General features: G+C 44.3%; 1 protein-coding gene across 1 annotated transcript in view; it reads right to left on the bottom strand.

Annotated features, from left to right (window-relative positions):
- slc10a7 (solute carrier family 10 member 7) overlaps positions 1-22,768 on the bottom strand; it is an 87,628-nt gene extending 64,860 nt beyond the window's left edge. Inside the window, exons 1-4 of the mRNA XM_036551874.1 lie at positions 22,571-22,768; positions 21,368-21,450; positions 20,040-20,176; positions 17,865-17,940 (exon numbers count right to left, since the gene is read on the bottom strand). Coding sequence (XP_036407767.1) covers positions 17,865-17,940; positions 20,040-20,176; positions 21,368-21,450; positions 22,571-22,670 — 396 coding nt within the window. The 5' untranslated portion in view covers positions 22,671-22,768. The remainder of the gene's footprint in view (positions 1-17,864; positions 17,941-20,039; positions 20,177-21,367; positions 21,451-22,570) is intronic.
- Positions 22,769-24,784: the final 2,016 nt, after the last annotated feature.

Here is a 24,784-nt window from a genome sequence, read left to right on the forward strand (position 1 = left end):
GCGTGCACACGCACACGCACACGCACACACATACACACACACACACAAATGTGCACACAGTAATTAACACTCACAAGCGCACACACACACATACACACAATGTGAACACCCACATACCTACACACACCCACACACACACACACATACACACACGCGCGCGCACAAACATATACACACACACACACACACACACACACACACACACACACACACGCACACACACACACGCACGCACGCACGCACGCACACACACCTCCACACACTCACAGATGTGGCTTGGCTCTGCCGGTATGTTCTGAACAGGGGCTCAAAATTTGGCACATGGAAAAACACAAGCACCACTCAGAGCCCCCTCCTTCCGGTACCTGCAACACCCAAACACACGAGAGGTCCCTGTCAGGGCAGGCCAGCAGCTGCCTGTGGAAGTTTTGCACACCGCAGCCAGACAGCATGCTCTCAGGGAAGCAGGCAAAGGGGGCGTGCTACTTTAAAACACCGACTTTCAATCAGGACTTTGTAGTGAAGGCCTCCTGTTAACACTGAGAGTAAATGTGATTTTCTTTTTTTTCCAGGCCAATTACAAAGGCGTGCAGCGCTTTGACAGCCGAGCGTCTGCGTGAGCGCGGTCCACTCGGCACAGCTCCACGCCCGCACGGCTTTTCATCACAGGGCCACGGCGTTATTAATATGGTCCTCACAAGAATACTTGTAAGAAAAGTGGGAGAAAAGAAAATCAAATGAGGAGCCCCCTTGCAATAACTACTGAAATATTCATCAGTGAGAAGATGGCTGGAATTTAATGACAAGGGTTGCATATGTCAAGATTACCTCCCCTCGGCCAACTCCCGCAACAAAAGCGTGCAGCCTCCTTTTGATCTGATCAAGGGATCACATGCTCTGGCACATTCCACCCCACCTTGAATTAGAGGCGGTGACTGAGGTGTGGCGCAGATTACACACGTGTTGGTTAGGATGAAACCGAAGGCACCTACAGTAATGCCGTTTCACAAGGCGTTAAAAAACCGCGCGGCGACTCACCGTTACAGATAACGATTGCGCTCCGTCTGCTAAATTACGTACCGCGAAGATTCAACGCGCTTCAATTGCTTCGTGAGTTTTCTCGGGCCGCTGCAATACACAGCTCAAGGCACGAACAATATCTACGACTGTCAGTCAAACGGGCTTTATACTTCTTAATGAAAGAATAATTACAATGAAGAAATAATCAAACAATAATTTGCACTGCGTTTATATGGCCGGACCGCGGAGTACGTTCCGTTATTTCGAGAGCGGGGCGTCAGAGAGAAAACACAAACTGAAACTGAGCAAAAAAAAATAACCTGAGAGCACTACTAAATTACGTTCTGTTTGATAAAGTCAGCCGGCTCTCCGGGTGCAGCAAAAGCTGGCTGGTTAATGTCGGGTTCCATACCGTTCAAATGTCACTTATAAAGCAACGGCGTGAAAATACTATGGTGTGACAAAAAATAAAGCCTTTGCCCACTTTTCAATTCGTACTGAAAGCCACCTTGGGAAGCCTTCAGCTAAAGACCAGCGGGCTGAGGTGTCAGGGTAGAATCGGAGGATCATTACCGCCGCTTTTCGGGGGCCCGGGAGTTGGGGGGGGGGGTGGACATGGCGGATCTGAAGCGTCCCTCACCGTCACCTCCCTCTGTCTGCCTGTGACAGACCGGCGCTCCAGCCCTGACAAGCGCAGGAGAGGCGAGGCGTGTGCCGTCAGACCGGGCCGGTGCCGGCGCCCCTCCATCAGGCGGGTTTGATCATGGCTGCGCCCGTGACGAGCTGGCACCAAGACGCGCCGTTTTACTCCGAGCGCCTACGGTACGGGGCCACCGCGGCTTACAGCCGTACATAATGCAAACCAGCACCTCACTTCACATGTCAGGCCCGTTCACCACACTTTCTCCTGTAAACCCACCAGCCAACTGAACCCTGTTCATATCGACAACGAGAGGGAGACGGCAGCCAGTTCTGCCTTTAGTACAATAACACTGTGAGGGTGGCAGTGTAGCACAGTGGTAAGGAGCAGGGCTTGCAACCAAAAGGTTGCCAGTTCAATTCCCCTCTGGGGCGCTGCTGCTGTACCTTTGGGCAAGGTAATTAACCCCGAATTGCCTCAGTAAATATCCAACTGTATAAATGGATGACTTGTAAAAATTGTAACGTATGTAAGTTGCTCTGCATAAAAGCTTCTGTTAAATGACTATAATGTAACGTAATGTCATGTACCACTATTATTTAGCCCGAGGTGCTGATACAGACATTGCGCAATGACACCAAAACCGCCGGCTTACGACCGCTCTGCATTCAAGACTGCGCTTACTCGCAGGCTTTTGCTGGCGTGTTTTGACGCCGCCTCGGTTTAACCCCGACGCGAGAAACACGCCGGGCCGCATCCCGTTCCCGAGTTTGAGGTACCCGCCAGCGTGATACAACCTGCAGAGCCGCACCCCCGCCCCGCCCTCGCTGCAGTTGCGCCGGTTTTGAGAAACCGCCAGCTTTGTGGAGGGTCTCCTCCCTTTAGAGGCCCTTTTTCCCCGGGCCTCTCGGAAAGCCTGGCCGCCTCCTAGCCGCGGCTGCTCCTTTGAAGTGCGCGGGCTGTGCGGCGGCGTGCGGCGGGGTGCGGCGGGCCCCGGCGCAGTTTGGCACCGCTCTGTACCTTGATGGGAAGAGAGCCAGTCTCTCTCAGCCGCGGAACAATCCGGAACCATGGAGGAGGCAGGGTTCTGTTAAAGGGCACCTACAGTGGTGTTCCATTTACAAATATCATCATAACCATAATAAGAATAATAGCTATAATAACCGAGCGATTAGACTGGATGAGTGTGAGGGCACAGAATATGTTTTAGTGTTTTTGTAAAAAAAAATTGCAGGGTTTAATTTTTGAAAAACAATCAGTTTTTTTAGGGAATGGGGATTTGATAAAGAACGCAGGACCAAGATTGCAAGCTTTAAAGATATCCCAGCTGTATACGGGAAAAAACAGCCGGATATACCATCTAAACATAGTACCCTCATGGCTACTAATACCATGTAACCTGCTTCATTAATGGCTATATTTCTGCTGGCTTGCCATCCAAACAGATGGGTTGCTCATTCAATAACCAACTACAGCTAGACCACGCAACTCCTCAGAAACTGGAGAATTACAACTACAGTAGTGAATACAGTGCTACTGTACCAGCCCTGGACTTCAAGGACTTAGGAAATCAAAAAAACCGTCTTGTTTTGGCACCAGTTTTAAAAAAATCAGTTCACACGGAAGGCATCCTTTCAGTAATTAACATTTACAGGCTTGTAAAATTTTTTTTTTTTTAAAAAAGAGCAGGGAGAGAAAAACATGAATAAATGAATGCGTGTCCCTTTCTTGTTTGTGGGCATCTGGTTTCAAACACACTCTCACGCCCCTCAGATGAAAGCCTTGACAGAACAATTAGAGCTGTGATCGCGGTTGAAAAGACAGTCGTTGTACTGAGGTCTCGGACAGCGGGCTTCAGAACAGCCTGTCCCCGCGTTTGATTGACGGATCGGAGAAAGCGGCGGGTCCAGCCGTGACCGGGAGCCCTCAAATCATCCTCAGCCGCCGCTTCAAACAAACTGCTGCGCTAGAAACGCGCTGTATATGAAGAACAAAATAAGGTTGCAGTGTGGTGTAGAGGTTAGAGAGCTGGGTTTATAACCGGAACGTTACAGGGTCAAATCCCAGCGGGAGTCCTGCTGCTGAATCCTTAAGCAGGGTTCTTAGCCTGAATTCCTTCCGTACATACACAGCTAAGCTTTGTAATGGATATGCAAAAATAAGCTATGGATGTCGCCATGTATGAACTCATCTGCTCGGTGAGCAAATAAGAGTGATTACAATGGCTTTACTGGTCCGAGTGCATTGCAACAGATCTCCAGTCATAGCAGAAACATCCATAAGACACCAGCTGTGAATGAACTCATCAGGACACTGACCAAACTAACTCATTCGCACTGAAAGGTTAAAGGTCAAATAATCAAGGGAGGCGACCCAAAGCGACGTTCTGACGTCCGACACCGGGGGCGGAGAGAGAGACGGGCGGACGATGCCGAGGACATTATGCACATATTGAATCTGTCCTCCGTTGTTTTGAGACACGTGATCATTCATCTCCATGCGGCGGGAACGGCAAGCAAATTCAGCCTCCCCCCGACACAAAATTGAATCAGGTGTCTGGCCTTCTTAAGGAAATTAAGTGGCTTTATGGGAGGGGGCATTAAATGTGAGCGAGAATAAGGGCCTGCCAAGCGTTGATGAATGGCGGTAAGGGGAGGGGGGTGGGGGGGGGGGCAATGTGAGCAGGACAATAGCTGTGTATTTCAGGCCCGTGCCTGGTTTTTCACCCAACACCCGCGTCGTCCCCCAACACCGCCCAAACCACGGGTCCCCCCCTCCACCCCCCCGCACCCCCCCACCCCCCTGCCTCACCTGGGACCCATTCACTCGTAACACAGTTATTACAAAACGTTTATTCAAACATATATTCCGCAGCTGATGACAGTTGAGGAAATAAATCTTCTCTATGCGCTGCAGTTTTACATACGGGCCCAGCCGAGGCCGCTTGCTGACAGACAGTTCGCCCATCAGTCAGGGCCGAGATTCAGGAGCACCGCAGTGCCAGGCGGCCGGACTCCGCGGCACTGGGAGTGTTTATTACTGTCCACATCTCTTTCTATTTAATAATGTAGCGCGGTGGCGGAAAAAATCAACTACACGAACCTGGCGTTACAGTCAGGCTGACATACGACCTTCATTACCTTAAAAAGCAGCAGTAAAAGAAGACAAGTGTTCTTAAAATGACACTCCAGCTCTCCAGGAAAATACCATTTAAACACATTCCATGTTAAGAAGAAAATAATGATAGAGTGATGACCCTGTATTAACTGAACTTAATCTGCCATACTACTAAATCCACGATAAAAGACAATGACATTTAAAGTTACCCTTGTGCTCAATGTTTAGGCTTTCAAATGCAATTTGGCCTGAAAATGAGAAAAGTTCCCGTTTCAAGACGATCCAGTTCACAATGATGCACATTTGCGCCGGTTATAAAAATGGAACTTTAGTACGATAAATATAATCCTGATTTACAATTAGAGAGAGTCTGGAATGAAAGCAAGAAAGGGGCCCAGCAAAAACGGCTCAGTAAAAACGACAAGGCTTTTTGCGCCACCAGCAAAAAAAAAACAACAACTTTGTTTTATAGTTTTGTTCTGTCTTTCTTATTTATCTTTATTTTAAATGCGTGAGCTCATGAGGGGGAGTGCGTGTGCCGCCTGGTTTGCCCTGTAAATCAATGCTGGTGCACAGACTGATTTGTATCTCGCTGTTCTAGCCTGTGCTCCGGAATGCAACCCCAGCTTATAACATTACATCTGCAGGAACACAGGATTCAATTTATGATGATCCGCTTTACGGCGGGGTAACCGAGAACACACCGCCGCCTGTGTACAGGTCAGCATATAAGATCTAAAGGAAGACGCCAAACTGGATTCAAATTCAAATGTCTAACTGACCGTGCTTTATTTTTCAGCTCTGCTGTGCATAGGCCTGGGGGGGATTAACTACGGTTCTGTTGTTGCGAGTGGTAGGAATGTGAGAATATACTGATAAATATTGTGACGAGGTTGCAGGAACACTGGTTAAGTTTGCAGCAGGCCCATCTCATTATGTAATGAAGTGCAAATTAAATCCCATGCGCCAAGGCCGGTGGGCATTGCAGCCGAACGCTGAGAATACGGTAAGGAAGGCTAAGGGTGAGGATATTCATGGGCCAGGAGTTTCAACCAATAGCCAGCCCTCGTTCGGCGATCGGAGCCGGAGATCGTAATGCAGTGCACCCAGGGAGCGCCCGCCGGGTCAAACATATCGGCCAGTATGCTTAAGTAAATTCCCGAAACCATTAAAAAAACGGTGACTACACAATGGCCAACTGAACGCAAGCTGCCACTGTCACTGTTCCCATCAGCATTTCAAGCTATACGCCTGGACGAAAAAACAACTGAGGGAAAAAAAACCCAAATCAGGTCTACAGTCCGCCACACATTATTGCAAATAATAACAGGGTAAAAAAAACAGGTGCTGTAATGCGGTTAAAAGTTAAGCGTGCAGCGACTACTCTTACAAGCATCAATAATTACATCGGCGGCAGGGCAAAAAATAATCGTGGCCGGTGCTACTGACAATAAGATGATAGAGAATGGTAGAACAGAGCACGCAAACAGAAAACAACATTTTGTTCATGTATGCCCGGTAGAGTGCCGCAGCGCAGCAGGAGCAGCGCAGAAGCGCAGGGTTATGTGTGAGGCAGAGCCCACCATAACAAAGATCCCGGCTCTGAAAACAGAGAGCCTGCTCTCCTCCCCCTGTCCCTGTTGATTTAAGCTCGGTATGAATTATTGACCCTCTCGGCCCGGGCCCCTCCGCTCATTACTGAGGAAGTGTCAGGCCTGGTGTTTTTCTTTTTTTTTTTTGTTCGTTCGCGATGCCGGGAGCCGGCAGTCCGGCTCGCTCCGACCGCGAACGCACGCGCTCCATCTTTAATGGGCCGAGCAGGTTGTTCTGAGGGAGCGGGCCGGGGCGTTCGGCTCGCCCATCGCTGGGCCCGCTCCGCGCCCGAGAGGCGGGCTGCCGGTACAAGCCGGGAATGCTAAGGACCCGCAGCGCTGGCGGGGGCCCGAAGAGTTTGGCCCAGAGTTTCCTCACGTCTTGCAAACATTCGCCGCGGCACTTGTTCTGCGCCTCTCTCTCGCTGTCGATCTGAGTTCGGGGGCCCGAGCCAGGCTGTTCCTGGCGGCCCGGCAGCGTAGACTTCTCCCCAGATCAACACCGCACACGGACAGGGGGAGGATCCAAGCCCAGAACACCTGGGAAAGGCCTGATGTCTCCACTGAGTCTTTGGACTTTACCTGGGATTTAGTGTCGATATTTCATCTTACGATTATGACCTTGCAGATCTAATAACTACAACTTGAAATGTAAAGGTTTCAGGACAAAAGAAACAACATGCTTTGATTTTATGATTTTAAAGTGATGCACAGAGAAAGTGTTGTACAACTACCGGTGGTAACAGAGAAAGTAAGGACAACACCCTGCCAAACCCATATGTCAATCAAGGCAGTATTTTAATCAATTCCACACAATGACCCCAAAAAAGCTCCATATAATGCTGAGAGAAAGTAAGGGCCCCGTGTGCCACCTTACACCACGAGCTGCATTTAGGGCGTATACAGCTTTCTCAAAAGAAATAAATATATTAAAAAATTCTTCAGCTCATTATTATTTCCTGCTACTACTATTTACCACACAGAGATTTCTCACTGGAGCACGAAATTCATTTCAAGTTCTCTGCCAATTATTACAGAAAAAAAAAATATTCCAGGGAAAGTTTTCAATTACATACAACAAGAATGAACCAAGTTCATCAACCTCAGAAGACAGGCACATAAATTACCGGTCCTTCCGACCAGACAAGTTCCCAGTCCTTTATTATTTTTTTTTTAACCTCGCTGGCCAATAGAGAGGCTCAGATAACGAACGGACACATAGATATGCAGAGTATCCAACAGCAGACGCTGGCGAGGAGGCTGTGCCCGGTGTAAACTCACACTGCTTCACTTCCTGAGCCTGGACATAAGGTCTGCAGAACATGCACGCCCTGCTGAACGGCGCTCAGGCAAACAGGCAACAGCGTTTGAACTGCGAGGAGCAAAACGACTCCGAGTCGAGAATCTGGTGCATCGGCGTCTTGGGTCTGCGCGGGGATTGCGGGTGACGTTTTTATGTCACCACTCTGACAGCCTCCCCGTTTTTTTCCCCGGTTTGAAGCTCTCCTCATTAGCCTGTGGGATTATATTTAACATGGCTTTGAGCTCATAAAGACAATGGTTTCACAAAGCACTTGTCACGGCACAGAATCTCAAAAAGCCTTTTAAGGACGAGGGAAAAGGGGGGAAAACCATCTAGAAATAGGCCCGCTCCAGAGCCCAAGTTTGAGGCTCCCTGCTCGTAACAATATGATTTACATGAAATCACATCTTAAATAAATCTTGCCATGCATACCTTAATGGAACCATGAGAGAAAGGAGCACTATATAAGTGTTTGAACAGCCTCTTCCTCACAATGAGAATAGCACTGTCTGTTTTAAGGTTTGTGTAAACCGCAAGGAAGAAGTCGACAATAAGTGGATAACAATACTGCATGGTGATTAACACTACAGTAGTTTGCTACACTGCTGGCACTCTTGACAGCTGGTGCCTTTCCAGTAACCACGGGGATGAGGAAAAGGGCACCTCTAGTTTATCTTCTGTTGATAATAATACCCAGGGAAAGACCTTGGCCTTCCCACAGATCACTGTGCTGACGTCAATGTCCGTCTGTAAAGAACAGTTTCTACCAGCTACAAACAGCTGTAAACGACGCCGCCACAATATGGCTACTCTTCTGTTCTGCGGCTCTGCGACTGGGAGATGCCTGGTGACACGCTTTAGCTGCCATCCCACCTTTCTGCCGACGCTCAGCCACAGCCGAGTGTTTACCCAGCAATCACACACCAACGCCCTTCAGCTCGTTAACAGATCCACTGACACAAACATCGCGGCTCTTCAATGTGGAGCTTGTTGTGAAGGCACCCTCCCCCGAGCGCTAGGACCTCTGGATCAGATTTCGACTAAAATCCAGCCTGATTAAAACCCCTCAGTAATCAGCTCAAACAAAACGGAGGCTTATAATGCTGAAGGCGACATCAATCTGTAGATGTATATGAAGAGAACAAAGAGATTCCATACGGCCATTTCCTGTTTCCTGTTCTCTTTCTGTCAAATCTCAGCAGTGTGAAGCTCCTCAGCAGGAACTCTGGTATCTGTTAATGCCCCATTTTTAAAGCTCGTTTTTGGTGATGATGAACCATGCAGTCCTTACCACCCTAAATCTTTCCGGGACATAGGCTAATTACTGAGCTCATGACTGATGCGTTAACACAGACTGGCTCGTTAATATTCCACATACAGTACAGTATCAGTGCAGTATGCATTGCAGGTGGTCGAAAGTAATAAAGGAAAATCATGGTGGGTATGTCTCAAATAAAATCAGTGCGGGCCAGGTGAATAAGCAAGCAGATACGTAAACTGTACAGTGAGGGCTGGTTTCCACTGCAAATCATTTCTGCACCACTACCTACCTGTTTTATTTTTACTTAACCAGGAAAGTCTTGTGGAGATAAAAAAATATCTTTTGCAAAGGAGACCTGGCCAAGAAGGTGGCTGCGCATGAGTTACAGATGAAAAAACAAAACCATAAAACATCAAAAGGCAATCACAATATACTGATGAAACCCTTCAAGAGAAAGTGCATACAAGAGAAAAAAAGAATGAGACAGAGAGAGATAAGTGCACGAGACTGGTGAGAAAACCTGAGATAATGTATGTGATATTAGCGTCACACACCATTTGGTTGAATAAGCTTAATGGGGATATTTTTCTCAAATCAATAAAATTAATGTCTTGAAATTTTGAATACGGTCTAATAATGGTGACTGCCGTTTCAGCCAGCAACATTTCAATTAGTGTATTTTCTAGAACAGTTTCCACAATATGGTGTTGGGTGTTTATTAAAATATACAAATTAAACTGGTAGTTGTAAAGGAAACAACTATTTCTAAAGAATATTTCTAAATAAACAAATAGAAAATCTATAAAAACGGGCTGCTGCTCAAAAGCAAAAAAAAAGAAAAATCCATACATTGCATACATGTAATTAAAACCCAGCCCCACTAAGGTCCAGACAGTCTCAATAAATACCCCCCCCCTTCCTGAAATCTATAGGAATTGCTAAATCTGTTCATTTCTCTAGGGCTCCTTGCATACAGTCACACCTTTTTTTCATATGTTTATCAGCGTGGCCTTTGCTCTCTTTAACGCCAGATCCCTCGCCCTTTCAATCAGGAAGCATATTTCTCCCCTGTCAGAGCAAAGCAGCTCCTAACGACAGGAGAGCCAGCTGGGAGAGAGAGGGGGCAGCGGGCTCACGCATTAACATAATAATCCAACCGCGCTCCCACAGGCCCTTAGGCCACATAGCATATTAGCTAGGCCCCCTGTGCGGGTCCTTGCAAAGGCCGTCTTATGATTTGCCTGTCAACCTGTGGCTCTCCGCCGCCTGCAAAAACTGCCTCGCGCAAGGCTCTTAGTGTAGCACGCGCTGTAGCGCCGCTCTCTACCGAGAAGACATGCAGTTAGCGGGCTTATTTTGCACGTTTGATGGAGACAGTAAAGGTGTTATATCAATTTGCGATTTGCTGTTGACACACCTTGTAAATAAGAGCTATCCATCTGGTCAGTGCAGTATACTGAATAACTAAGATTCCCCGTTAATATTGCTTTCCACCTAATGGTGTAAGAGGAAATTACCTGTGATCTGTGGCAGTCAGAGGCTGGTGAAACACAAGGTTTTGTGCGAAGGTTCTTTGCCGCAAGCAAGGTGTACATGGGTAATATGTGTATGCACTTACTTCCTTTATCACTGCGCCCAGGAACAAAATGCCAGCCCATGCAATCTAAATTACAGGCAGTCCCTGTTTTAGGACATTCCCAGTCAGCAGGATCCATGATTATGACTTTTAAAAAAACCCACAACATTGATTGTTTCGTAGCACAGAATCCAGATTTACAATGAGACAGAATCTGAGAGGTGAAAGCAGCAAAGACTAAGAAGGCATGAAAGATTCTCCCCACTTCACGGGGGGGGGGTCTCTTATTTTACTTTGTCGTTTCAGTGGGCCTGTGAACAGCAGCTGAGTAAGATGTACATTTCTCCTCAGTGTGGTTATGCTGCTTTGCTCCCCCTGTCAATAAATGCAGGTCAGGAGACCATCCGCTTGTTCATCTGAGAGCAGGCGCCGCGCAGATCCACAAATTCATATGTCATCGGGACAGGCTAACAGTAGACACAGATAATTACCTTAGCACATCCATAAAATATAAAGGGAAGGAAATCTGTGCAGTGCCTGGCTTAAGATGATGCCCATGAGCAAGCAGCACAATTGCATGCACAAACGCGGGGAGCTCAAAGTCCGGGGCACAGTGTAAATGGCAGTAGATGCACGGTGCAGTAAGCCAAGTTTTACTGGGACCATACAGGCATCATAACTGCACCCCTGCTTTGGGGTATGTGCAAGCCAGGCATGGGCTATTAGGTTTATAAGGGAGTGATATGGCTTTAACATGACATGCCATATGAGCCTTCTACGTCATTCTGGTTTAGCCTGTCTGCCAAATGACTAATTAATAAGAATAAGAGAAATTACTCCCTGCATTAATTTTACATTATAATAATGTGGTATTCCATGATTGGAACACCTTTCCTTTCTTGGTATATTGATTTATTAAATATTTATTTAAAGTTCATTTGCAATTGCAGTAAATTTCTACCTGTAACAAAATAAGTTTTTTGGGGTTGTGATTAGTGTTTACAGCACTGTGTAACAATCCCACTGTTACAGACTCTGTGTGTGTGTGTGTGTGTGTGTGTGTGTGTGTGTGTGTGTGTGTGTGTGTGTGTGTGTGTGTGTGTGTGTGTGTGTGTGTGTGTGTGTGTGTGTGTGTGTGTGTGTGTGTGTGTGTGTGTGCGTGTGTGGGGGGGGGGGGGGGTGACGTCACCTTCATTTTTCTGAGCCCCTCCTCACACAGTGCCAATGGGGTAGACCCCGTTTTGAAACCAAGATATATTAACACAAGACAAAATGCAGAGAAACAGAGGCTTTGAACAAAAACTTGTTCCCAGAAGCATTTCCAGAGAGCTGATTTGAGAGAATACTTTGCAAATACACTTATTAAGTGTATATCCTATTTTAATTTTGCCCCCCAGGCAGATGAGCTATTATTAAAATGGTGCTATTCGGACAAGAGCCTTACATCTCTGGAAAAGTAAGAAATGCAACTTCCTCCAAAGGGAAGACCCTTCAAAAAGTTTAATGTCCATCCCTGATTTCATTTGACACATGGACAGTAACAGACGATCCTCTCACCAGTAAATTCACCGTGATGCAAAGTTGTTTACATATGCAATTATATTTGGGTGTATCTGATATAGGTACATATTGTTATGCTTCATCCCCAAGATGCAATGCCACCAAAATGCCCCTGGAAAAATAAATATATATTATATATTTTCCCCACCCAGGGGAACTCTCTACGTGTCAGTTTCTTTAATAAAAAAAGCCGGTGGGTCATACGATGCCGCACACAGAAACAAAGAGAAAGAAGACAAATAACGACGCAGTTTAGTCTGAGGGTAGCAGCAGCGGAGGAAGCAGCAAGTCTGTGCAGTGCAGACACACAGCAAAATCCTGGAGAGGAAACATCTCCACAAACAACCCAATCGAGCAGCGAGGCAGGCTTCCGCCTGCTCCCCCCCGCCCCCCCGTCCCCCCCCCCGCGGAGAGCCTGTCCTAATTGGTGGAGAGGGCAGCTTAGAGTCCGTGCCCGCTCACTCCCTCAGAACTCTCCGAGGACCCTCCGCGCCGCACGCCAATTACTGCCAATTGTGTGGCGGGTAGTTGAGATGTGGACAGTCGTCCGCTAGGAATATGTCCGAGGCCGAGCCGTATTAACGAAACGGCCGCCCGCTGAAAGGGCGCGGAGAAATCCTTCCTGCCACCTCCAGGTGCGCGGGCCACGGGTTCCGTTTCTGGTCGGGAGCGTTTCCGAGACCTTCAACCCTTTTCCACCATGTTCTATTATCGGGTGCAAAATAAGAGCTGTGAAAAGCAGGAATTAACTTGTTGGGGTTTGGTTCCAGGTTCGCTCAGCCTGCGATAGTAAAGGTCTCATCAAGTTCAGCATGAGCAGTAGAAGGGGGAAGAGGCCATTACTGGTGATTCAGTGAATGCTGACTATCCATACATTATCCATTAGCTGCTTATCCTGGTGAGGGTCATGGCAAGGCTGAAACATTACTTAGTCGGGTTGAGGAGTCTGTACTTCATCTCAATAGCGCTATGGCCCACAGCAGCCTAGTACAAATGCAGTACTCATGGTCACCTGAAATCGGAATGAAACTGTGCAAAATGCGAAAAAGTTTTGCTGTTTTACATTTGCACCTTGTAGACATATTTTCCAATTGTACTTTCTTCTCCAAAAAACATAAATTATAAGAACCAAAAAATCGCACCTTCTGGGCCCAAAATCTTAAACCTGCTGAATGTTCCATTCAAGGACCAGCTACCCTGCCACTCACTGTCCAGTAGCTATAATGTTTTAAATTATGAATTACTCTTGATTCAGAAAACTTTCAACGATTGCTCTTTGAAAGGATATCATCATGAATTGTTTAGTGAACACACTCCTGTGTTACTGTGTCTATGAATAATACGGGGTCAGTAGGTATTTGATAATGAAACCCATCGAGAGTTTGTTTGGCTGGCCTTTACCAAGCATGTTCCCACACCAAGCAGATGGCCCTCGCAAGGCCGAAGGCTTGGTACTGCACACCCAACCAAACTCTTTCTCTGAGATACTTTTTCAGAGCCAGCCAAGGCTGAGAAACTATGAGGAAACACTGCGGTCCGATATCCCGCGCCGACAACGAAAATAAACAACTGTAGAACTCAGAGCTGTCAAAGATACAAAGAGGAGGAGCAGTAACGGAAATATGCCTCGGAATTTCAGAGAAGGTCTGTCTACTAAATCAGCCAGAAACTGGAAAACACTGAAGTGTCAGGAGCGTTCAGGTTCGCCGCCGAGGCAGCCATGAGCCGGGTTTCTGACCGCAGATTACATCATGTGCGGCATCCGAAAACAAAAACCTTGCGATAAATTAATCAAAGTCTTCTGTGGCCACAGGGACAGAGACCAGTCGAGAGGCTTCCTCTAGGCTGGATTCCAGCAAAGCACTTCTGTTCTGTGTTTTTCAAATTATTAAAAACGCTGCCCAACGTCAGCATTATCACACCATGACAGTAACGCTCTTATTCAGCAGTCTGCTGGCCTTGCCAGGAACACAGGGCCGGTACACCGCTCCACTATGTAAGCAACGGCAACATTAGTCTATCTACTTTATATACCCACCAATTTTTACTTTCCTACTCATATTTAAAGCTGTTTATGATCCACAACTATAAAATAACAGACTCTTTCCAGTCTTTGCTATACTGATTTAAATGTTTGTGTTTATCTATGCAATGAAGTACTTTACATCAAACACATGTAAACTGTGTCACAAAAATATTATTCATAATTGTTATTATTACACAATTATGTTAAAATTTTAATATACAGATAAATTAGATGATTGACTGCATAGCTTACATAGATAATGAATAAAACTATTTTTCAATTATATATACATATATACAAATATATATATAATTTTTATAATAATATTATATAATGTGTGTATGTGTATTATGTAACTTGTATTCTGACCAGTGAATTAAGCTTTCACCAAAATGCCCTTGTTTTTATTGCTATGAGCATTTAGAGCACATAACATAACCTGTAAGTAAATCGCCTTGAATCAAAGGACCTGCAAAGCTGTAACATTCCTCATTTCATCTGCGTGGCACTACTCATAGCAAGTTGGATTGAATGCAAACTCCCTATTTCCTTGTTTGCTCAGTAAAGCGTTGAGGTTTTGGAAAGTGATAAACAACTAAAAAAAAAAAAAAAAGAAGAAAAAAACCCACTTCTACACTTAGGCCTTGATCCGACCGGTGATGTATCAGACATCCTGTTATCTGCTCGGGCTGCTGTAACTTTTGCCGCAGCATACAAATCCTGCAGCACATTTACGCCCAAAGAAAGAGTTAATTAGAAATACAAATTCTCCCAGATCGTTATTAATGGGAATTGTAGAATAAGCAATACATATTTTGTGCCCATAAGTAATTCTCAGGTATCTTTGATCTCGGGCCCACAGCGGATGCTGCCGAGTGCCGCTGTCTGGCTTCTGGGAGTTTGCCAGAACTAGACATCTGGCTACTTTGTTATCATTGGCTGATCCGCTCCCGGGAGGCCACTCTTGTGACACCAGGCAGAGTGTGTCCTGGCAAGGAAAATTATCAGCACATTTTGAGTGGATTAGAGTTCCAAAGTGGTCCTCAAATCTCTACAGGGGTCTAGTGCACTGCTTTCCACTGGGGGTTTCCTGGGTTCTACACCCAGGCCCGGGACTTAAACAGGCTCATTACGGCGAGACGAGCCAGCTAGAAAATGCTCTCATGATCGTGAATCTCAGTCTTCGAAATGTATCTGAATTAATGCTATGAAAATACTAAACTTTGCACGCTATTATTTTTCCTCATCATTAGTACATTTGTTAGTGTTTCACACTGAAACCACCGCAGAATTCAGAAACACACTGACCGTGCTGCATCATTTACGCCAGTGCCCATATCCTTCCACCTGAAAGCAGTTGTCTAGCGTCCCGCTTGTAAATAAAACCACAGTCCATTCATCTTACAATGAGACAAGTAAATATCTATGACCTCTGAAGCTGGCCTGGCTCCATCCTTTCCCCCTTTTATCCACGTTTCCCAGATTTCTTCAGACACACCCCTGTACAATATGCGTGGGTGGGGCCGGAGGACGTGGAGACCCGCCAGGGAGAACGTAAGCCTATTTGATCTACGGCTCAGTATTAACACCAGAGAGCAAACAACCGAACAAAGCCGTCCGCATGTGAGGAGTCGAACACAGAGGACACGACCAGCGCAAAGCTAAAACAGTTTATTAGCTTCCATAAACCTCAACTGCGTTCGGTCTCTGCATAAACGGTATAGAATTTGTTTGCCACAGGTTCTTGAAGGATTTAGTGCAAATATTTGGAAGAACTGCCAGTTCTGAGGCCCATTATACAGGTTATAGCTTATGGGTCCAGAAATAAGTGTGCAAGAAAGGAGTGTGGCTTAAACGCTGGTAAGGGTCAGAGGGCATTATAGGATGAGTTAATGTTAGTCAGCATTTAAGCAGACGGGTTTTTTCTTTCTGTGTTTCAGGTTTTATATATATATATATATATATATATATATATATATATATATATATATATATTCATATATATATTCATATATATACCCATATATATATGTATATATGTATACACACACACACATACACACACACATATATATATATATACATACACACACACATACATACATGTGTATAATTTATTTAAATTTACAAAACAGCAGCTGTCCGTTTCCTGCAGAAATGCATAGCGTTGAGTGAGTGATCATCAAAGGAGAGGCCATGTTGGGCCGGTCCCAGAGGAAGCCCTCAGCACAGGTCTGGGCAGCAGCTCTCCCTGGCCACGTCACCCAGTCGGCGAGACGCCCGTGGCCCTGCCAGCGGCCCCGCGGCGATCCCGTCGTCAACATCGTGCTGGACGCTCACCCGCCCGAAGCCCCGGCCAAGCGCGTTTAGCGAGCGCCGGCTACCTTCAGCTCGGCGGCTTCGGTCTCAAAACACCAGGCAGGCGAACTTGTGACTAATGCAAACTCCACTGCGCCCCTGCCATACACAAATTTCACTCCCAGAATTCCCACCTTCCGGTCTTCTGTTCAGGGATTAAGGCCGGGATGCCAATTTCCTGCTTTAAAGCTGTTTAAACTATCCCTCATGCTGAATATCAACAATGCAGTGATGTTAAACAGCTTTCTGTCTAATAAAGTAAATTAAACGTTAAAAAAAAGTTCGCATTCTCCTGCAGTGCCTGCTTTTCCCCTGCTCTGCTCCACCCAGCCTCACGTGGAGATGGGGTAGGGGTGGGAGGTGGGGGGCGGGGGGGTACGTGACACCTGCCACCTAACCTACAGCGCACGTTTCCCCGGTGGGGGAGAGCTGCTGAAGACTTGACTGGGACTTGCGCATAGCTCCCAGTTAAACTGGGAAGTGTTTGAAGATCATTACCATTACAGACCCTGTCTTCATGGCCCTGTCCAACCCTCTGAATCCCGCCTTTGATCACGCAGATGCGTTTGTGTCAATAGCCAGGTTAGACTGTATAAATTAGAAAGCGGTACACAAGCAGCCAGCCCGTGCAATTCCGCGACTAATGGAACTGCACGGGATGCCTCTGTGATCAGATGTGATTAACGTCACATTCCCGGATTGGACAAACTCGCAGTCACCACCTTCACTCCAACGGGAGCGCATCTGCTCACTCCGCGATACTGAGAGGATAACAGATTTTCCAACAGCAAACAGAATTTGGGGTTCTGAAGATCACGCTCTTGAACGACACGAACAGAAAAGCGTTCCATGTTCTTAGCTCCATGTGACGACACATTGCACAAAGTGAACAAAGTGATCACATCAGAATAACATTCTGCTCGACGTTTACTGCGTTGTTTGAGTTGGGTTTGCGGTTATAAATCTCGCCTTCAGAACACTTTTTTTCCCGAGGAAAACAGCAATGTTTAACTATTATTTGATTATAATAAGCAAGTGAAGGATGATATTTGAAAGCGAATAACTGTGCACCACTGAAGGCCCTACGCGAGATAATTCTTTGTTGGGCAGAACATCAAACAAACAACATGTTAGCCATCTAGGCTGAAACAATCCTAGATGCGTTGGTGAGCTGTCTAGCACACAAGTCTATTCTCATTTGGGAGCTATAACAACATGCCAGTAACACTCCTTTTCACTATCATTCACATTTCCTTTGCCATATATCTGCCATTACTGTGGATGTGTGCGTACCTCTCCCCTTGGTTCCAAGCTGACACTTGGTATTTGCCAAGCAGAACAGTGTCAATTAATCGATTAAGCCTTTCAGGTCCATTAAGGGCCAAATCACCACAAGGAGACTTCAGCTTACCTCATTTCCTCCAACCGCTTTGGTCAAAATGACGGCTGATGACACAGGTGGGGGCATGCAGCCGACCGTCTGCAACCTGAGTGTCAGAGCACAACAACCTTGATGACATCACAATGTCGTGAGGAGCAGAAAACAACTCTGGGTATGACGACGATGAAAATGACAGCACAACACACGCTTCTGGGGAAAGCAACTCTGAGCACACAGATGATGACATCACCACACAGTCAACTGAAAAACACAATTCTGAACACAATAATGACAATGCCAGAGGGCTGACTGTCACAGTACAAGGAAGTAATCATTAAGTCAACAAGGAGCCCAATGCATTGATTTAACTTGTGAGAACCATGTGTTCATGCTCAAAAGTAATAATATACTTTCAGTAAATCCCATATCATAAAGCCTTGGGATTTACACTACTGCTGCCTCTATCCCTAATGTAAATTTTGATTTTCACAGCACCTATCAGCTTTGCTTAGTACAGCTTTTACACCCATAATTATCTATTTAATATATTGGTTAAATGTTGTTCAATTTCCCTGGATGAAGACATCTGCCAGATAAAGAAGTCATGAAATATTAAAATTTGTGAGCATAGTCTTTGATTAACAATGATAGTAAAGAGAAAAGAAAACCTTAAAATTAAATAAAGGGTGTGAGGAGATATTTTCTAGTACTGAGCAGTCTGTGAAATACATTTGTACAAGAAGACCACTGACTGTGACAAGCATGTCTCAGAACCACAAGTCAAATCAGAACGACTGAAAATAAGCTACAAATATATAAATACTGGGGTGCATGGAGGACAAAAATCTTGTTTCATTTTCTAGGGGAAAAGGTGTACCAGTATACAGATGGGCACAAAGGGAGCTTTCAGAGAGCTCTGAAGCGGAAATTGCAGAGAAACACACATTTCCTGCAAGGTAAAATGCACGGTTTGAGAAATGCAAGATTTAGGCCCTAAAATCTCAGTAAGTAAACTGACTTCTCTGTCTCAAAAAAAGACGGAATTATGCAACGACAGTTACTGTTTGTGAAAAGCCCTCCACAAAATCACTGTGAACTCAGTGTTAATGTAACATCAGACATCTACATTTGGAAAGCACTGAGGCATATTAATTTTGTGTTTTTCACAAGGGCACAGAGACCCCCTTCACATTGAATGGGAGTGTAGCACTGAACAAATACTTCATTACAGAGTCAATTACTGAAGTAATTGACTTCAGTAATTGAATGAAGTAATTGACTAGTCAGATTGCACAAATTACCTCGTGGTCAGGCTCGAATACTGTTATGCTCACACTCACTGGTCTGGGAAAGTTGTTAGCCTGGTCTGACACTGTTGCTCATTTAGCTTGAATGGATACACTGATGTCCTATTGTGCTGTAAGTTACTCTGGATAAGAGCATCTGCTAAATGCATATAATGTATTGTAATGTAATGTATAATGTAATTACAAAGTTTGTACATGTGTCAGAAATCATGTGGAATTGATGTTTCTGTCTTCTTATCTGTGAACTACCTTTCTTTAGAGAAAATGTGTTCATGAACCGAGCATTTCAGATGATATCCTTATTTTAAAGATACACTTTTCCTTAACTCAGGTTGAGTGCACAAGGCAGACATAGATTAAGCCACTGCAACCGAAAAGGCTGTCATTATTAATACCAATTCAAGACTGAAGTGAGGGGAAAAGTGAACCAAAGCAAAATCCATTCTTGCCTAGCAACACATAAGATGCAACTGTATGAGAACACATGCATGTTTTCATGTTTTTTCATGTTCTGTTTACTGCTATAATTCACACATGCTGGCCTTCAATAAACCATTACATTAAATTAATCCATCAGTTAATGATTTAAATAATCATGTAATCTATCAGCCAATAAAACTGTATTTGGTGTAACACCTTTCACAATGGAGAGCTGTGAAATGTGCAGCATAAAGTTATTTTATTTTATGTTTGAATCTATTGCAATTGCAGCCATGCCCAAAATCAATAAATGTCACACTGTCTTAACCTGGATGACGGCCATCAGTTACGCTCACACCTACTTGGTGCACTCCACCCCGATTCTACACAAATGCAATACCACACAGAAGTGCTGTCATCCTTCTGAGAACAAAAAGTCAACGTCTGTAGAGTCGGGTCAACAAAAAAGCCGGCCTACCCTTTCAGTAACCACTGGTTAATGGAGGTCAAGGCCAGGAGCTTCAGGATGAGCCAGACCGCCACCGGGAAGAAGGCAAGCGTGAATGTCTGCACGAAGAGGTGGAGCCTCACGTGCATCAGAGCGCTCGTCAGCTCCTGCAAGACCAAGCACCACGTCAGTGACCCGCACCCCTCACCCTGCCACAGTGAGGTGTGACAGCAGGAGGCCTCTGACTTCAGCCTCCGAGACGCTCCCAGAGCTCACTGTCTGCACTTCGAAAGGACAGGAAGCCTGTTCCATTCCTGTGCTTCACTTCTACAGTACCAGTCAAAAGTTTGGACACACCTGATTGAGATAACGGGAAACATGCTGTTGATGACATTATGATCTATAGACCTATGCTTAAATGCTTGAAATTTGTTTCTTAGACAAATATAAATACTGAAGTTAATGCCTATGTATGAATTTCTTTCCAAAAAAATCATTTTTAAAAAATATTTTTTGGCTACTTTAAAGAATCTAAAAATATAAAATAGTTTTGATTTGTTTAACACTTTTTTGGTCACTGCATAATTCCATTTGTGTTATTTCATAGTTTTGATGTCTTCACTATTATTAGAAAATGTGGAAAATAGAAAAAATGAAGAACAAAATTTGTGTCCAAACTTTTGACTGGTGCTGTAGGTCTCCCTGTGAGGATACTGTGTACCACCCCAGCAATATACCCAAAGTATTGACCTTTCAGTTGTCCAAAACAGCTGATGAATGGACCTGCTCTAGTATATTTAAGCTGTTTTTCCCCACTGTAGGCTGTAAACCGAAACGTGGGATATTTTTTCTCATCTGCATTGTGTCTGTCCAATCAGAGGCTGAAATAACAATGACATTAAAGGACAGCAGAGGACCATTAAGTCTGTTTTTCCTGCACAGTGCAATGTCTTTTAAAGCACTGTGACTCAACTGGGGTTAAATCAACCATGCTGCTTTCATTGGCACCCGGTCAGCATGCACCACAAAACTTTTTCAGACTTATTGCAAACGCAGAACATGTTAAGAAAATATATTGCAGGACATGCATACTGTTTGACAAGAAAAACAGTGAGCTAACTGTTAGCTTCTCTTGTTTGTTTGAAACAAAGGTTTTACAGTTGTTACAACTCAGCGCTGCGCTTCTGTTATTATGAAATAACTGGCTGATGTTCAAGTACATTCTGTCCTTATTACCTCCCAAATCAAGGTCAATTAAAATGCATTCTCTGTGATTTTACAATATAAGTCTGTCAGTCAGCGCTCAGAAACTTGGCAGCAAACCTAACAGAGAGATAATATACATATATATCTTGTACCTCTGTTTTTAACGATAATCCACTATTAAAGAATATAACAGATACAGCAATATATGTGATGGTGACTTCTGGCTTCAGGGGACCTGTGTGAAGAAAGAAAGACGGGAATTAGTCAAAGCAAATACTGTACAACGAAGCTGGTTTATGAATAACACTATTTATCAGGAGAGACTCGCGCAGGTCAGTGGAATTTATGTGTCCAGTCCTCCAACGGGTTGTATCACCTCTTTGATATGTTGGTTGGCTAGCTAATTGGGCAGCGTTAGTTTTATTCCAAAAAGAAAACCTGTACACGCTACTTAGTATGTCATCGTTAATGATACCTGACATAACGGACATTGAGTAATTTTGTAACAACTCTGAATGAGTGTCCGGACTGCAACACGGAAGTGGTGGTAGCTATTCCCAAGGAATGCAACGTGTCACTAGATGCATGCTCCCCGCACACAGTGTGTGGAAGTGTATTTTAGCGCCTCAGTTTAAGTAACCACAGCAAACACGTTGATATGGCAGCGAATAACACAATAGCACAACTGGCCAGCTAGGTAGGTGACAGTACTCATCAGGAGAAAATATCTCTCTGATGATCGGACTCCAAATTTCTCAGCTATTGGTATGCAACACTTCGCAACAGTAGCGAACATGCAGTACGATGGCCACACTTTGTCAGTTCGATGGCTAACTGTACACAAAGTGCAAACATTAGTTCTCTCAAAATTTTGCATTAAGGTGCTTCCATCCAGAAATAGAAAAATGACTTTATTTTAACACACTGTTGTATTTATTACATTATCCTGTTTTACTGCATCTAGTTAGCTATCTATCTGTTTATTTTGAATGCTGGAACTTGAAACCTACAATTAGTAGGTTTAGTAGGCATATTAGTGCGATGGTGACCAGCTAAGTCTCGTCAGTTTATTAGCTGGCCAGATCATTGAAAATAGTTACTGTACATGTAACTTTTAGCTTGCTAACAAGCTAGGTAGCCGTTTGCTTGGCATCAGTGGCTCGCTCTCTAGTTGACATCCCCACTTGGACAGCTTTAGCTAGTTTCATTGCTGGCTCTGTAAAGCTGTGGCTTTGGACGAAAGGTCATTAGCTATCCCCCTACCAAGCTCGCTAGTTAATACTAATGTCATTTTACATGGTGAAACACATTAGCTGGTTAGCTAGCTGGCTATTTGGCTATTCATCTGAGCTCACCTCCTTTCACTCCAACTGAAGGTTCCAGTTTGGCAAAGGTGATAACAAGCACAATTCCGATTATGAACCATTCCTTCCGAATCCTGTCAAAAAGGGCCATATTCACGTGCAGAACTCCGCTGTCACCGCTCTCTTCAGGACAGCCGCGGCACACGTTTGAAATCGCACATTACTTGGGAGGCAAAACACTGACTGAAAGGCTTAGCAGTTTTGGCTATTTCCTCACACAGAAGGTCGCCATCATTGTCGTAAAGTACGTAATAAACGCGCAAAAGTTTTCGTCACAACTTAAAGTTTTGTCAAAAAAAAAATGGTTTCATTTCACAGTCAGCTACTTTACAGTACACTTTACGTAAGCATTAGTTATTATCACACATTATCACATGTGTGCTATTAATTGTTCTTTTTTGCTCTGAAAATGTTTTTACTTTGAATTGTTTGGACTGGTACGGAAACAGAACATGTATTTGGCGATTTACGGTCTTATCCCAGGTAAAGGGACATGGCAAATCTACAATCTGTTTTATGGTCGTTCTTGATCCTTCTGAATACTGTAGCTGAAGATAGACAGTAGTGTATAGTCAGTTATGTAATAGATTTAATCAATGTTTGAAAGGCTGTACATGTAAAGCCCTGTCAAGATTATTAGAAACAAAACATAATAAAGCAACTACTTACAACTATTCCCCCTGTTTTCCGTTAAGCAGGCAAAAACATGAACAAAGAAAAAAAATTGTGTCACAATAATCTGATATGGCTGCCATATGTTTATTTATTGCATCGAAAAGAAACAGCTGATGATGCACGCACATGTCAGCTTTGGTTTTCAGAGCACTCAGTGTATTTAACCATTCCTTACAGTTTATATTACTTTATAGCGTTATCAAAAAAGGTCTAGATTTCATCTTGTTGGTCTTGTCAAGACTGATCTTTCTAGATACTTGTCACAAATTTAAGATGGTCATGTTCTGAGAGCAGTCTAAGGCAGGATTACGGATGTGAACCTCTATTGATTGCTCACAACCTCTTCCAGGCAGCTGCAGGTCTCATCCTGCTTTGTCCATGCCTTTCCCTCCCTCCCCTGGCTCTCAGCTAGCCCCTGTGTCTGAGCTCAGCTCAGTGTTGGACTTCCACCAGTACATTACTGGCTTGTGTCTGGTAATTGCCTTATGCAGTCAGAACATTTCTCATTGATGAACAGCTAGTAACACAATGCTATAACAGGTGTGCTGTGGTCATTTTTTCATTGTCGTTTCAGGTTTCTGTTCAAAATGGCCAAAATATGTGTCATCTATAACAATCAGTCACAAATAAGAATAAGAATAAGAATAAGAAATACTTTATTAATCCCGAAGGAAATTTGAGTGTCACAACTGCACCATCCAGCACACATCAAAAACAACAAAAGAATAAATTGAATAAAATAAATAGAGAGGTATAAAATACAACAAAAAGAAAGATGTTTGTGCAATTATGCATTGTGCAGTAAGTCTGTAGCTGTCATATAATAAATAAATGAGAATAGTGAGATGGAGAAATTATCATCCTTGTGCTATGATTATATACATAGTATAAAATAGTATATAATGAATTATGAAACAAGAATAAACAAGGGTAAGGTTATTGCTATTATACAGTATGAAGTGCAGTGGAAAAACAGTTATTGTTGTACAATATGCATAACAATGATAACTGTATACTGCATACAAATGAAGTAGGTATGACGACTTTTGTATGTCTTGCACTGCATTTTGTCTTAAATTAGGCACATGGTAAACTCATAGTGCTGTATAAGTTATTGAATAACGTGAAGGTCATTGAACACAGAGGCACAAGTATATACTCATTGTGGTTCCCGGGGACTGGGAGTTTGGTAGAAATAACGGCTGACAGATTGTGTGTGATTTCTGCCTTACAGCAAAGTGAACAATTCCAAAAGGTTTTTTTTTAAATCATCAATAGAAGAGACAATTTGAGGGCAGGGTGGATTTCTTATCAGAGCTTTATTTGACTTGCTGACAGGTGCGGAGGGTCCCTCTATATTGATTTTGAGGACCTAGAGGTATGTGACATCATTATAGGGATTGACCTTATCATCTACTGCCCTGCAGCTTCTGTGTAGGACTCAGGACTCACAAAGCCTATTGCTTCACTGAAGGACATCAGCAGGAGCCTGTCATCTGAATGTCGGTGTGTGTTATTTCTCTCCCTGTC

The sequence above is a fragment of the Megalops cyprinoides genome, chromosome 18 (genome assembly GCF_013368585.1).
Source record: "Megalops cyprinoides isolate fMegCyp1 chromosome 18, fMegCyp1.pri, whole genome shotgun sequence".
In the NCBI taxonomy this organism is placed as follows: Eukaryota; Metazoa; Chordata; class Actinopteri; order Elopiformes; family Megalopidae; genus Megalops; species Megalops cyprinoides.